Genomic DNA, 16116 nt, shown 5'->3' with positions numbered 1-16116 from the left:
TCAAACCAATATCCATCCGATAGTCATTATATATATGAATCTCTAACGAAACAAAATAGCAAGTTGAACATTTGTTGGCTGTATGAGCCAGAATTCCACATTACAACTCAAATGCATATAATGTAAAAATTAATAAATATCCATCGCCTGCTTCAAATCCACTTCTTGCTAATCATCAAACGTTGTCTTCTTTCCTGTGTCATAAAAAAGAATGCAGAAAAATTGGATTCATTAGTTGTGACAGTCCAAAACCTGAAGGGCAATAATTATTGCTAATAACACGCAAAAACACTACCACCAGAAAAGGAAATAGCATAAAAGCAACAGCATATCAATGAAATGCAATAGTCCCCAAAAATGAAACATCATTGACAACACTGTACAACCTATTAGCCAAGCATACAAGTGCTCCGCTTTTTTTAGTCCAATTAAATACAAGGCATTGCAATGGACGTTATAAATCTCATTGACAACATACCAGTACCAACTGTAGCCATACTAGTTTTGTTAGGAGTTCCACGACCTCTGCCACCACCTCCACGGCCACCACCACCAAAGCGGCCACCACCGTTGCCAAAACGGCCACCAGTGTTGCCAAAACGGCCGCCACTGTTGCCAAAACGGCCGCCACCTCGCCTGCCACCAAATCTACCTCCTCCATCCCTGCCACCACTTCTCCCACCACCAGCACTATCATGGCCATCGCCTCTTGGTCTCGCCTCTTCCACTGTTAGAGTAGACTCTTTAAATTCAGAGTTATCGTATTCCAGAGCTTTGTTAATAGCATCATTGTCTGAAAACCCGATATAAGCAAACCTGTACAAGGAAAAGCTAGTCAATCAGGCATTTTTTTTGGGGTTGCCAGAGGAGTCAAATATGCCACAGGATTGCTGAGAGTTCTCAGCTACAAAAGGGAGCTACATGCTACATACCAGTAAACCCACTCGAACCCAATAAATGATAAAAGCAAGAAGACTTGCACGACATCTCACACAGTTTCATGGCACATATCGCATTCCGAAATCAAACAACAGTCACTACTCCTAGCAAATTCCAACTAATTACGGACAAACTAAATAGCAGCCTATCTTCAAGCAAAAGCATAAGGAGCAGCAGCAAAATCAACCCTGATATACCACAACCACCCAGCAGCATAAAATTTAATTGCAAAGCAGAAAAAATGCACCACATTATGTGCACGTATGCTAGTTAAAACTGAAATAATAATGAGCTAGACTCCACAAAACAAGGCTCCACACAGAAAGTGAAGAAAGACCAACCCTTTCAGTCCATTGTCACCCCTTGGAAGAGATATTCTTGTTATCTCTCCACATGACTCAAAATGCTCCCTCAATGCCCCCTTGATCTGAAACCCATAATAATTAGAATCAGCGCATAAAGAAAAGACAAGGTTAACAAATAAAAAAGTTCATAAACTCACTTCATTTTCATCCACATTACTCTCAAATCCGCGGACGAATATTGTTGGCCCTTGAGATCCAAACCCCTTCTGGAATGAACTTCTGTCTTTGCTAATAATTTAAGGAAGAAAAAATTAATCCACAGAGATTAGTAGTCCTATCAACTGAAACCTAAAAGTCAACTTCCAAAGAATATCAGGGAACAGAAATTAAAGTGATACCCGCTCTGTGGTGTATTGGATCCCCGTTCCCTAGCAATGTCAACCTTCAATGTACGGCCCAACAAGTCTTGACCATTCAACTCGTTAACGGCCTGTTTATTGATTCAACACAAACGCATAATGATTATCTAAAACAGCAGAATATCACACAAGACAGAATATACATATACCATATAGATCAGATCTCATGTTTTATTTTAAGTTCCATGCATTTGTTTACAATGCTTATTGCCAATATACAAGCTGATATATATTGAGAAATGAGCAATCAGTAACCATCTGAATTTTGAATATATTATTAAGAACAAGTAGAAGGCATCACGTGGGCCAACAAAACAATTTGATCCACCATATCACGGTACAACTTTTCATTCAAAGAAAAGTAACCATTCAGAAAGGTAGAGTTATCATTGGGAAGAATCATTTAGTGTCTTAACTCCATCTCTCAGTCCAATGAGATTCGACAAAGAATCGAGAGAATTTCACTGTACAAACAACATGAATTACTCAGACATGAACAAATCAGTACCACCGGTTGGAAGATTCTAAGCATTCCCTATTCCTCTCATCCCAAGTGCTAGAGGAAACTGCTAACTGATTAACAGCAAATTAGGCAAAACCTAGTACCAGCATGCTCGCTTGCAAAAGTATGAGTAGAAGAGTAGGTCTCATGAAACAAATGTTGAGTGAGATTCAGGAGCATTAGCAGCTAAACAGATCATCCTACATAACTTTACACGAGACAGATGCTTGTAGGCAAACCCAAAAAGAACGAGTGTTGTCTAATGCAGCATCCATTATATTTCAGTACATTATACCTAAAAACATGCTTTGAAGGAGTAAGGGATAAGCTAAAGGATCTGCCATAAATTTACTAAGATACCAGCAAACACAAAATCTAGTGATAACGACAACAAATAAATTGATCTGTAAAATCCTAATAAATGCAAGATGATGACGAGTACAATAAGCAAAAGCAAGAAACTAATAAATATAAACTATTTCAAGCCTCAAACTATCATTTTAAAAGTTTCAAAAGCCTCAAATAAAAAGGATAAATTGGTCAAAACATTCCACCTTTTGGGCTGCTTCAGCAGTAGCAAACTCAATATGGCCAAAGCCCTTAAATGAACCATCTGGATGCATGCTAAAACGAATCTCGACAATCTCTCCACAGTCTTTGAAGAAGTTCTCCCTGCATCTGACCAGTGTAAGATGCCTTTCAAATCAAATTCATACAAGAAATGGAAAGCATCGTATACATACACATCAGCCTGCTCAACCGAGTATGATAGATTCCCAACGAACACTGTGCTGCATGTCTCGGACTGAGTGCCAGGAGTCTTGGGCTACATTTTGATACTTCTTATTTGAGAACTTAAACTGCAAGTAATGCATACAACAAGTACAGTGGAAATGACTAAAACGTACTTCCTTCCTTTCTGATGACAAACCACCCTTCACAGAATTCTCCTTTTTAGGCAAGGCATCAACCATTTTAACATCAATATCCTGTCAATGATAAAAATATGAAAAATAAATATGTAGCTCATAATGTGGTGCTCCTGGATGAAAAGCCAATAATACATAATTGATATTAGGAACAAGTAACTTGAGGGTATTTGTTGGGTAACACCAAAATACCAGCACCTTGCAACTGGTTTTACAAAACAGTAATGCTAGCTTCAATATCACTTAATAATACTCTGCTAGTCAAGTGGCACACGTGGAATTTTTAAGGTATATCTCAATTAACTCGGACTATCTACTTGCAATCAAGAAAAAATGTTACCTCAAAGAATCAATTCATTCACTCACCAACTAAAAGGCAAATCAAACCATAATAAATAGCATTTTAAGAACCACAAACAAAAATATTTAAATTGTAACATGTTACCTTCTTTTGTGGGGTTTTGGTCGGCTCTTCCTCATCCTCAGAAGTTTCTTCTTCATCTTCGGAAGATGATTCATCTGAGCTGCTTATCTTTGGTTGCACAGGCTGCCAAAGTTAAATTCAAGCATTGAACATCTAAGTGACATGTTAAGGTCCCACAAAAGTCAAATGCCATTAATAATATATCTCACTACCTTGTTTGCCTTTGGCGGTTCCTCATCAGAACTTTCCTCTTCACTACTACTTTCTGTTTTCCCGTCTTTAGCACTGGATTTCAGAACACCAGTGGGCTAGAGAACCCCACAAAGAAATAATTACAAAAGCCAACTGATATGATAAAAGGCAACAAAAATGCATACTTGAAAATTACATACCACAACTTTACTCTTCTTTTTCTGAGGCTCCTCATCTTCACTTTCCTCATCAGATGTGTCTTCCTCACTGCTGTCTTTATTCACCTGCACTTGCAAAGCTAAAGTCAAAAATGCATCTCATACCAGTCAAAAAAGTATGTCCTCTTTAAGCATGTGAAGCTATTACCTGCTTGTTTTCAGCAGCAGGGGATGGCCTCTTGGGAGAAACAGCTTTATGTGGTGCTGGCTGCTATTTGATAAAGTAGCAAAACAAGGAAATATCAGGAATTAGAAAACAAGATGTAGAAAGAACCATAATACCTCTCTAAAGAAATATATGTAGTCCACATTTCCAACAAACACCACCAATTATTCAAAAACTGAACGACAGACTTGTTCACAGCCATACCTAAGCTTCACAATAAGTTGAAACTTAAGCTCATCATGTTCTCACATAGAAATATCAATTTCAAGAGAAAAAACTGTACAAGGACAGACAAAATCTAAACGTACAGTTATCAAACAAAACAGACAAAAACTCATAAAACAGTATCTGACAAACAATACAGAATCTGATCTGCTCAATGGTTAATTACTTTTAACAGCAAGGGGAATATTTTTGGCAGCGTTGGGCAAATTAGGAGGCATCCTACAAGACCTGTTCTGCAATTTATATACAAGCTCCCAAAAAAATTTTTGAAGATATCAACTAAAATTGTGTTCACATGTTATAGGGTTCATATAAGCAAAGATGTTTCAAGATGCGCATTGAGAGTTACTCTTCAGAACCATCATAAAAAAGCTTTTTCAGTCTAAGCTTAAGCAAAAGAATACAGTTTCTAGCTAATGGGGCGGAAAGACCAATTAAATTAGTGGAAAAAAAAATCCAAACATGCCCTCAATTCTCTGTTCACTCATTTTTCTACAATACCTAGACACCATTGATGTCTTTGTACCAAATTATGCAAGGAATGAAAGACAGCTACACAATTGCACACAGCCCCAACATTGCTGAATTGAAAATCTCACCAGCTTGACGTCTGAGTCCGAATCTGAATCACTTGTTTCATCATCTGAATCAGATTCATCAGGAGACTCAACTTTCTTTTTGGAAGCACCCGCAGGCTGGGCCTTAATGGCTGCTGGTTTCTTAGTTGCAGGAACATCATCATCAGAGCTGCTGCTATCCTCCAAAACCTGTTTCTTTACAACTGTGGCAGGTGTCTTAACTGCCCCAGCAGATGGTTTCTCATCCTCTGAAGTGCTACTGTCATCCTCCGAATCAGAATCATCTTTCTTGTTGGCAGCTTTAACTGGTCCATTCTTGGCAGGTAACTTTTTAGTAGGACCAGTATCCTCATCTGAATCACTACTTTCATCGTCAGACTCTGATTCACTGGAGGACTGCTGTTTCTTCTTGTTAGGTGCTGCAGGGGCATTTTTAGCTGCACCTAAAGCCTTGGTTTTAGGAACCTGCTTAAACAACCCACATACCACAATAAGAGCACATAAGGATTAGTCTCTAGAACTGGTTATAGCACAAACATGAGTAAGATAATTACCTCATCTTCATCAGAATCGCTATCATCTGATGAGTCTGAATCAATGGACTGCTTTCCTTTCTTTGCTGTGCCATTCTTGGTGGCAGACAAAGGTGGTTCCTTCTCAGTTGCAGCTGCTTTAGCGGGACGCTCCTGGAAGCAACCATACAATGAGATGATAAGAGAGAAGCAAAGTACCTTCCACTAAGAAAGTAATAGGAAGCAACACTCACTTCATCAGAAGATTCGTCTTCACTACTTGAATCTTTTACATCCACTTTGGCGGGAATTCCACGTTTAGTAGCCACCTGCACATCAATTTCAGGTCACAACACAAAGGATATGGCTTTCAAATTCTCTAATGTCAAGAAAAAAACTTTTTAAATCCTATGGATGAGGGAGTTAGAACCTTTTTGAGATCTTCCTCTTCAGATGAAGTAGATTCATCATCAGAAGAAACCACCTTCTTCTTCTCAGTCTTGACCTCAATCTTCTTCTTTTCTATAGCCTCCTGTATCCCAGCTCCTTTCTTCTGTTTCTTCACGACAACTTCCTTTTCAATCGACTCCTCAGCCTCTCTCTTACCTATATAATAACATAAGCATTTTAAGCCAAATACACAGGAAATCCCTTTTTTGTCCCGGGAAGAGGAAGGAAAGACCAATCCACATAATGGCAGTTTACGAACTTAGCAGTGAACATCCAAAAAATTCAAATAACATTAAACACTGAAAGCACCGAAAAACAAACACACCAACTACCCACGAAGCTGAAAGACTAAAAATTGTGAAACGAATTAAAACGTGTTTCGTGGGAATCGGCAGTCCATGAGCACACCACAGACACACACACAACAAAATTAAACACTGAAACATAAATAAAGAAGCACCATCAAAATGATAAACATTGAAACCAACAAAAAAGAGCGCACACACACGATTACATACTAAAACATCAATTGACAAATAACCCATCTTAAAATTAAACAAAAGCAAAAAAATATTGAACCTTCGTTCAATTGTTTCACTGGGCCTGTTGAAAAATAGCAAAAAAATTAAAAATTAGAACCTTTCTTCAATTGTTTCCCCGGGGTTGTTGCGCCAGCAGCAGGAGCAGCATCAACCTACAAAATTAAAAACCACAAAACATATACTTAGATCGAGATCAGAGCAACCAGGACGCATGAATAAGCATTTACACCAAAAAAGAAGCTTACTTTTGGAGTCGATTTCTTGGAGGATTTACCCATTTTACAATAACAAAAAAGAAGAAGCGAACTTGGAAAAAAAAACGAGAGAGAGAGAGAGAGAGAGAGGAACTTTTTACGGTATTAGATGAAGAAGCTCAAAAACCCTACGGCTAGGGTTTTAGGAGAAAGAAGAGAGAGAGCAGCGGCTCAGGACGATATTTTGGGTGAGAGGGTAGAGTTCTGTTTATTTATATAAATGTTACGGGAGTTGCAAACACGAGCAATAGGAACTCGTGGCGTCTGGTGGCCTCTTTAACAAATTGTGCCGCTATGGGCTTTAGGGTTTACGGCTTCATCTTCAGATGACTATTTATTTTTTCCTTTAAGCAAACTATCACTTTGATCCTTTATCTTTAGGGATAATTTCAGAAACCTCCTCTAACGTTTTTAACTATTTCCCTAGCCTCCCTCTATGTTTCAAAAATTGCACTAACCTCCCCTAAAGTTAATTATCTTGTAACGTTTAGGCCCAATCAATAATTAATAAGTAATATTAGGAAAGAAAAGATAATATGACTCTATCATTACCCTTTATTTAATATATTATTTAATTAATTTAATACCAACCTACGTAATAAAGAAAAGCTCTAAAATTTACTGTTTATCATTAGATATCAAATCATATATAGTACCAAAAAATAATATATCATTTTATATTGTTTACTTAATATAAAATCTAAATTACTTTTTCAATTACATACTCACGGCCAAATATGATCAATAATAAATAATTAGAAAATTTGCAACCAAAATATTACAAAGAACAAACTTTAATATCATAAATATTCTTGTCAACATAATAAGATTAGTTGATGAGATTTTATGGTAATGAAGTTCACTCTTTGTAATATTTTTGTTACAGATTTTTTTTATTATTTGTTGTTGATCATATTTGACAATGAGTTTGTAACTGAAAAAAGCAATTTAGATCTTACATTAAATAAAATATTTAGAATGATATACTATTTTTGATATCATATGTAATTTAATCCCTAGTGATAAACAGTAAATTCTAATGTTTTCTTTAATATTCGAATGAGTATTAGATTAATTAAATAATTTAGTACATGAGGGGCAATGGAAGCATATCATTTTCTCTCTCATAATATCACTTTTCAATTGTTGGTTTGACCTAGATATTACAAGATAATAAATCTCAAATGAGGTTAGTGTAATTTTTAAAATTTGAAGGAAAGCCAGTGAAATAGTCAGAAACTTCCCTTGAGGTTTCTGAAATTATGCCTAAGGTTTCTGAAATTATGCCTAATCTTTAAGGTCTTCCCCACTATAATCTCATCAATCATTGCTTATCAATTTAGTCTCTTACCTCATTACTTTACCCTAGGACTGCAAACGAATTGAGCCGCTCGCGAGTTAAGCTCGATCGAACTTGAGTTCAAAATATTAAGTTCGTTAATATTTTAATATATATATTCTTAATATTTTATTATTTATTAAGAAAAAAATTATTTTATTTATTTTTTAAAAAATAAAATAAATTATTTTTTAATTTTTTTCGAATTCGAGCTCGAGTTTTAAATTGTTAGCTCGTCGAGCTCGAACTCGAGTTCGAGTTCAATAAAACTAAATCAAGGCTCGGCTCGATTAGGCCAAAATTCGACTCGACTCAACTCGTTTGCAGCTTTACTTTCCCCTATGTAAGCCATATTTATTGATAATATACTTACCCTATAGAGTCATCTATCTTTTGGTCTAAATTATTCATGTCACTTAATGTTATATAAAAAATATCCTTTACCGTTAATTTTTATTTCTCAAACTATTTAAATCCCATTGTTTTTCTCTATCATGAGTTTAGATACAATGACTCACATCTCCTCTTTTTCTCTAATCTCTATCATGATTTTAAATGCAATAACTTCCTCGACAAGGGAAAAAAGAAGAAGAAGTACTTATAGATTTTTGAAATAAGAGTATACATGTTCTAACATGATTTTATATATAATATCTTATTGTGAAAGATATACTAATTAATTAGTTATACATTTTTGGAATAATCATACACTTAGGGTACATCTAAAGCATTAGTTTGTCTTTCTTTCTATATATAAAGTATGAGGAAGGGGTTTGGTGCTAAAATTTTATGTCATCTTTTTGTTTTCCAATTTTAATCTCATAAAGCCAAGATTACTAAAGGTGACTACTTAAAATTTGATGACTCCAACAACTTCCACTTCCAATAACTTCTATTTTTTCTTTTTGTTTGATTGTCAAAAGAAATCATAACTTTGTTTGTAATAACTTCTAGTGGTTTTCACAAAACCAACTTAACCCATAGGATTCCCTTCCCACAAGTCTTCCAAAAAGGATTCAAGTGTTTATAAGATTAGATAACCATAGTTTTCCTACACTTAGACCTTATGTTGTAAAGGAGTAGTACTCCTTGTTTATATTTTACAATTATGACTTTGTATTGGAGGTCGGATTTTTGTCGCTCTCCTAATCGTTTATTCTATTTTTAATAGAAATTAGGGTACCCTCCCTCATGTAAGCGGTTTGCAACAAAAAAAAAGGTGATATTGGTGAATTTTAGGAGTTCTTATAAATTATTCTAAATCGTTTTAACTTTTTAGTTGTAACATGGACCTGTGGCATGGGAACCATGATAGTTATTTTATGCAATTTTATTTTATAATCATGCAATAGTGATTTGTTAATAAATTTCATGATTTTATGCAATATATTTTGACTAATTGTATGTCAAAAATGTATATTGACATTCATTCGAGTTGGATTTGTCTAGAATACTATTGCAAAAATTGAGAACGATTAGAGGTTATTACATTTTTTTTTCTCTTTAAATGTTTACTAGAAAAAGAAATCTTGGTTAAATTTACTTTTAAAGATTTTATTTGGGGTCTATTTAGGATACAAAAAATTATTTTTCCATTGTAAAGAATTTTGGATGAATTTTAGGAATTTGTTTAATATTTTTGTCCAAATTGATGCCATGAAAGCCATTAAAGAGTCTGTCAATTTGTTTAGTTCTTCTTAATTTTCACATATTGTTTAAGTTCTTATAAGTTAATGCACCTCATTGGCTTACCATTCAAATTGATTAAGACTTTTAAAGATAATGGAGCAAATTAACCATTTTCCCTTTTTCTAACCACTTTTCTTTAGAAAAATTTAAAAAATAAATTGGACTATAGTTTAAGTGTATACTAGTTTTAGAGCTTTTAACAAGTCAAATCGAACTGAATATTTAGTGTTCAAACTCTGTTCATATAATATATGAATAGAGTTCAAGTTTGGCTCGAACATTAACAATTATAAATATTGTTCGAATTCAATTTGTTTATTTGTATAAATATTCGAATTCAAATTCAAACTTGAGCTTAGCTTGTGGATTTTCCTATCTCTTTGGGTCCAAAAAACTCCATGGTCAATAAGGAGGGGCTCCCAATTCTTGAGGTGGAGGGGCTAGATACATCTGTAGAACAAGTATCTTACACAACAGCTAGATATCATTCTCTAGCAACCTCAAGTCACTGTGAAATTTGGTCATCCTGTGGCCAGTTAAAAATTTAAAACTAAGGTGGTAAATAGAACAAATGACCCTCAAAGTGTTGAGGGTGAGGCGTTTGAGTAACACATTAGTCTTGACCATTGCAAAATTAATTAGAATAGTTCGCTTTAAAGGAACCTTGCCAATAGTTACCATGAGTGTGATCATCTCCTGAGGTACAACATTTGCCCTCCAAATTTGATGAGCGGTGTTTGGGCAGGGGTTAGCTCATGATCCTTCAATTCCATTTGTATGAAAGAATTATAGTATAATATGTTAACAAAACTTCCTAGATCAATGTTCACCTTCTTTACGAGGTAATTATATGCCAGAATCTCGATAACCAATGTCTCGTGGTTATGAAAAGTTAAAGGGACTAAATCATTTGGCCCATAAGAAACTACCTTTCATGGGATGTGCACTAGGTTTTATTGAGTCTATGGCAAACTATCGGTAAGTTCTTTTATGCAACTTTTAACTGTCTCCTCCAGCCAGTTTGCCACATATCATATTGATCACCCCAACTAGGTGGCAATCAGGATTGGGGATTGGTTTCGGGGCAATCTATCAGATTCCCTATGGTTTCAAGGAGACTGATTAGTATGTCTCTGATTATTTCATTCAACCCACTGATCTTTTTTTTGGTCATCACGACTATCTCCAGGGGAATCCCAATGCCAATGTTGCTTAACAAATTACCCGAAGTATTCTTATTTGATCAGATTTTTGATCTCTCTCTTGAGATTGTTACAATTATTGGTCTTGTGACCAATATCTTGGTGATATGCACAATACAAGTTTTCATTTCTCCTATTCTTTTCGATCATCTTAAGAGCGGGTCAGTCCAAATTTTATTACTCCATGACAGTTAAAATATGAGATCAAGTAGCATTTAAAGGGGTAAGATCCTTTTCTGAAATAGGAAGCTTATCTTTGCTAATACGATCAAAGACACTCTGGGAGTCACACCATAATCCCTCCAAAGTGTTTGGTACGTTCTTGCCCAGATTTGCCTTCTATTTTCGATTGCGGAGGTCTATGCAACTTCTCGTTTTGATTGATTGAAGTCACCCTAGATGAACCTATTGGTTCTTTCCCAAATATCATCCAATGTTGATGGATAGTTTTGGTAAAACTCCATACTGAATGCTGTGGTCTAAGCCCATGGATAATGACGGCCGTGGTGACTTGTTCCTTAAGGTAAAAAATCTGTATGCTTTCCTTTGCAAAATAGGCTAGGTATGACCTTAATGACTCATTGGGTTGTTGTTTGACATTCATCAAGTAGGTTGAAGTCCTAGTTATGGGTTAGGAGGAAACAAACCGGCGAGCAAATTTATTCATGAGCTCATCCAATGAAGAAATGCTCTCTGGTTTCAATTTTCAGAACCACTTGTGAGCATTCTCTTGTACAAAATGAGAAAAAGTTCGGCACATCACAGATTTCGAGACTCCATACAGTTGGAAGTGAAAAGAAAGGCACGAGTCGAGATTTTCCCCTCAATTAGACTCTGATGCCTAAGTTAGTTTAAATCTCATTTTGATAAAATAAAGATGAGAGGCTTGATATTAGAGAGAAGTTGTGACGCCCCCACTTCTCCCTAAGGCGAACCAAAGGGTATTCAGGGAACGCCTGCCCAACTTTCACCAGGACTCGGTACAATCCATAATTCAAGACTAGAAATACTTCGAATAACTTCAATACATAATTAAAGTACTCCAAAATATTTCGCACTTACAATTTAATCAGCTCTCAAGCGTAATACAATCCCAAAAGAATATTTACTACAACCATCTTCTGTAATACAACTTAAAATCTTCAAAAGAAAGCAATCTAGTACTAATCACGAGCACCCTTGGTCTCGAATCCTGTTAAGAAAAACAAAATCGTGGAATGAGCTACATAGCTCAGTGAGGTTCCAAGACACTCTAGCAGTTATAATAAATCAAGTAATTGAGCATACCGCATGTATGGTTCAAGTTTGCATATTGACATATGAACGTGAGACAATTATCATTTTACGAGTAATTTGAGCATATCACAGTATAGCACATTTGTATGAAACGGTTATCATTATGTAAAATAAACACACATTGAAGAATACAGTATTCCATTTGAACTATTTCGGTCAATTGCACCTTATAACTTCCGGTCCCTACGATACTGTCTGGCCATCGCCTTATCCCTCCAGTAGTAATACTCGAGTATACCGAAACGGTGGCTCAGGGTTCCAACCTACCCGACCGAGTCCAGTCCTGACTCGAGTAGGTCAGTAATCAAGGGCAGGGTCCAAGTTCAACTTAGAGTTTACAACATGCACAAGTAATCAAATAATTTGACGAACGGTAAACATTTATTCTTTTGGTAGGTCGAGTGAGATAAAGTACACACTCGCTTTAAAATGGTGGACAATTTTATATGAGCAATTACTAGCAATAATTAACACATAAACACGTAAGTAATATTTGATAATTTCATGTGAACATGTAATTTACGGTAATCAGATAATCAAGTACCAGGTAATCAAATAGATAGGAAAACGGTAAGTAATTACGGTAAACGGTAAACGGTTGACGGTTAACGGTAGTAATCACGGTTAATTGGTAGACATGAGTCATTTTAATAGGCCGCCATTGGCCGTTTCTCATTTTACCACTTAAGAGTCGAGGAGGTTCACTCCAACCGACTTATGTAGCCATAGCATAATTAATCATTTAAACATGCTCTTTATTTAAATATAGCATATCATTGGCATAATTGAAATATATGCACTTCAAGTATTTCATGTCGAGTAATTCAAGTATATCTTACTTAAATATGTATGAGTGTGGTAAATACTTGACATATAGCATTTAACAATTAATGATCATGGAATAAGCATGTCATAGACTTATTGAAATTATGTACTCTTATATGGAACACTCACCTATTGTAACAAAAGAGTAAGTGCGTATACAATCGTTCAGGTGTTCCCCTCGAGATTCTCTTGAAGATCTCCTTGAGCACCTGAACAAACAATAGTTGTCTATTATATACTATCGCTTAAAATTCCTTACTTATCGAGAAGGTTGTACTAGTGTTCATTCTAAGGAGAATTCATGAATTGATCCTTAATTATTTATAATCGAGGCTCGGAAGTGGGTTTCAAAAACACAAGAGAAATCTGATTTTCGCCTTTGAAATCAAGTGTAAAACGGTCTAGCAATATTGGAGGAAAATGGAGAGTTTGAAACCCTCAATTTCCTTTAAGTTCGAAAATTTCAGATTCGGTAAGCAAACTTTGAAAAATCAGATCCACTCTCCGAGTCCAAAATTCAAAAACTTGGTACCGTTGGAAACTACTTCCAAAGTGCTAAAAGTTTCTAGAAAACACTTTGCCATGATTCCAAACGGAAAGTATTCAAAATTTGTCTCAAAGTTGCTGTTTTGGCTTGCGAGACAGTTTCGAGGTTGATTTTCGGCAAAGTTTGGAAATTCAGCAAAATTCACACAATGTGAACCAGTCTCTGAAATTTGGAACTCAATTAGAGTCACAAACAAAGTTTAAAACATAACAAGCAGAACAAGAATCGGAATTTTGAGCACCAAGATATAGTAGCTTAGTTGCTGAAAAATCGAAACGTTTAGACAATTTCCAGGTTCAAATCACAAACTTTGGGACTTTAGTTAAACATTGAAACGGACTCGGAATGGCACCGAATTAGGCAGTATTATACTACCATATAAGGGCTATTTTTCTGTCAAATTTCATGGAAAAATACGTATGGGAAGTTGGTTAACAAGACCGTTGAAATCACAAGAAATTCTAAGGCTAAACTGCCTTTGAACTTCCGTTTTGCCGTTTCCAAACATTTGGTCAAGGAACATCTCAAACATGGTCCATTCCAATAGGTAATGTCTAAAATATGTCCAAAGTACATTCGATAGGTGATTTACACTAAGAAACTTCGGATAACAAGTCCCAAATCATTGTTAGTTTCAAATCTGTCCAAATGCAGGTATTCCTTCACAAGACCAGATTCGAATTTTGATCATAAATCACTCAATTCAACTCGGAATTGAGCATGGTTGGTAGTGTTGGAAAATAGACTCATAAGGCTACATTTTCTCAGAAGAAATAGTTTTCGAAATCTATCCATAACTAGCTCGTTCGTGAGCATCAATTTACAGCTCATGTGCTACCTTCCAGGAAGCAACGAAACAGGACAACGAATTTCAAACGAATGGTTTGGCTTGCTCAAGTGGAACCAGGACAAGCATTTTATACCAACGGAAAGCTGGGAATGTCTAGTTTCCAGTGCCGTAAACAGCACTCGATTCCGACATCGAAGCGATGAGTTATAGCCAAAACAAGATGACTGCCTGGGCAGTGACAGAAACCAATTCCAGATTTCTAAGATTATGAAATTCCAACATTTGGGTGACCAAATCAAGTTATTTTTAATGAAACTTTTTACACCCTCAATATACCATGTAAACAACATAAACAAGCCATTAGAATCTCAAAATTTCGCACCAAAGTGCTCGAACAAAGTAGGGGCAAAATGGTCACTTTTGGTTATTGCACCATCCTTGAGTTTCTATCAACAACCCAACATTAATCCACTAGTTTAAGCACTAAATAAACATTATTACTATCAAAACACCACCAATCAGTCCATATATTCAAGGTGGGAGTTCATAGAGCCCACACAACCATTTTTCCACCCAAATAACAACACCCACATGAAGCTACAAGTTTCATATCAAAGATCCATCCACTAAAACCAAGACTAGAATATTAGATGATTACCTCCTAGTTTTTGAGATGAAACCAGAAATTTTGGCCACTAAAAAACTCCAAGAAACCGTGGAAATGATGCTCCTCACCTGGCTAGAGTTGTTCTTCTAGTATTATGGAAGTTGTGTACAAAATTTGAGGTGAAATGGTTGGATGAATGGAGGTGAAATGAGAAGAACTTTGTTCCTTCTTCTTTGCTTAGTGTGTTCGGCTAGCTTGAGGGAGAAAGGAGAGAGATGGTACTGATCAAAAGAGGCTTCCTAGAGAAGCTTGGTGGTTGATGGCCTTTTGCACAAAAGTCAACTCTTAATGGTACGCGTACGCGCACGTTTCGTACCTCCGTTTTCTCTCGGATTTGTTTCAATTGTGCACTAAACCTCTAATGCACTTGTATTCGTACTATTATTATTTACTCTTAATGGTCTAAAAATAATGGTTTTAAGTCTCTCAATTGATCACGCGCGTAAAAACGCATACTTCCGATTTAAGCGCGATAAAGTGAAATCTCCAAGAAATTCTTATAACGATAGTATAATTAATTATCACTTGAGCATTTAAACATAAAAGTACCTATTTCAAGACTAATGTACAAGTCTCTAATTTTTCAAACTCATTGTACTCTCAAAACGGTTATTGCTTCCAAACGCGCATTCGCTATTCTCACTTAACGAGATTCCAAAAATTAAATTTTGAAACGAGTCACTTTAAAAATATAATTGAGTTATAGACCCATGTAATTAGGTCTAAAGAGCTTAGAAAATAATATTCGGAGTAAATGACCAAATAAATAATTAAATAAACTAGAAATAGAAAATTAAATAAGTAAATTTTGCGAGTCCTCACAGAAATTACATTTTGGGTGGAAGAAGGGAGGGTATTTATAGTGATAGTAAGATATACAGATTCATAGGTACTCGAGCCGCTTTTATGGTATAGGTGGCGGTTACAGGTCAGCTATATAGGAATAGGAGTATCAAATAGGTTGTCAAACGCTAAATAAATGTGTTAGTTATCACATCCACCACATTATTAGCCTATGAGAGTTTATCGATTTATGTTTTTGACCAGTGTAAATGAGATCAAAATCTAAAAAGTAAGCCAGTTCAGGAAGGGATAATCGGGTTCCA

At 35.7% G+C, this 16116-nt stretch overlaps 1 protein-coding gene and 1 long non-coding RNA gene across 3 annotated transcripts; both read right to left on the bottom strand.

Moving 5' to 3' along the window:
- LOC113716318 (uncharacterized) lies at window positions 1-6951 on the bottom strand. 2 transcript variants are annotated; one of them, XM_027240601.2, is made up of 18 exons: window positions 6647-6951; window positions 6499-6553; window positions 5840-6015; window positions 5664-5738; window positions 5452-5583; window positions 4919-5362; window positions 4077-4139; window positions 3911-3994; window positions 3731-3826; window positions 3540-3641; window positions 3074-3154; window positions 2909-2991; window positions 2720-2837; window positions 1643-1734; window positions 1442-1532; window positions 1281-1366; window positions 479-816; window positions 1-194 (listed from the first exon to the last, which is right to left on the bottom strand). In XM_027240601.2, exons 1-18 carry the CDS (start codon window positions 6677-6679, stop codon window positions 169-171), a joined length of 2175 nt encoding a protein of 724 aa, XP_027096402.1. In that variant the 5' UTR covers window positions 6680-6951; the 3' UTR covers window positions 1-168. The 2 variants fall into 2 exon arrangements, with proteins under 2 accessions (XP_027096402.1, XP_027096403.1); XM_027240602.2 differs by having other exon boundaries at window positions 4077-4136; window positions 6647-6831.
- A 4927-nt stretch (window positions 6952-11878) lies between these two features.
- On the bottom strand, window positions 11879-15236 carry LOC140016717 (uncharacterized). Its single transcript, XR_011822923.1, has 3 exons — window positions 15002-15236; window positions 13136-13215; window positions 11879-12077 (listed from the first exon to the last, which is right to left on the bottom strand). It is a non-coding gene; the product is annotated as an uncharacterized lncRNA (long non-coding RNA).
- Window positions 15237-16116: the final 880 nt, after the last annotated feature.

The sequence above is a fragment of the Coffea arabica genome, chromosome 11c, assembly GCF_036785885.1.
Source record: "Coffea arabica cultivar ET-39 chromosome 11c, Coffea Arabica ET-39 HiFi, whole genome shotgun sequence".
NCBI classification, from domain to species: domain Eukaryota; kingdom Viridiplantae; phylum Streptophyta; class Magnoliopsida; order Gentianales; family Rubiaceae; genus Coffea; species Coffea arabica.
Note: the sequence above shows the minus strand (reverse complement) of the source record. Positions and strands in the feature narration are given on the sequence as shown.

What these genes read in the sequence shown, in the direction of transcription:
- LOC113716318 (XM_027240601.2), bottom strand. Translation starts at nt 6,679, where the DNA reads ATGGGTAAATCCTCCAAGAAATCGACTCCAAAA. An exon ending in TGTCATCAGAAAGGAAGGAA is followed by an intron (nt 2,992 to 3,073) that starts GTACGTTTTAGT and finishes ATCAAAATGTAG; the next exon opens with CCCAAGACTCCTGGCACTCA. An exon ending in CTGCTGAAGCAGCCCAAAAG is followed by an intron (nt 1,735 to 2,719) that starts GTGGAATGTTTT and finishes ATCAATAAACAG; the next exon opens with GCCGTTAACGAGTTGAATGG.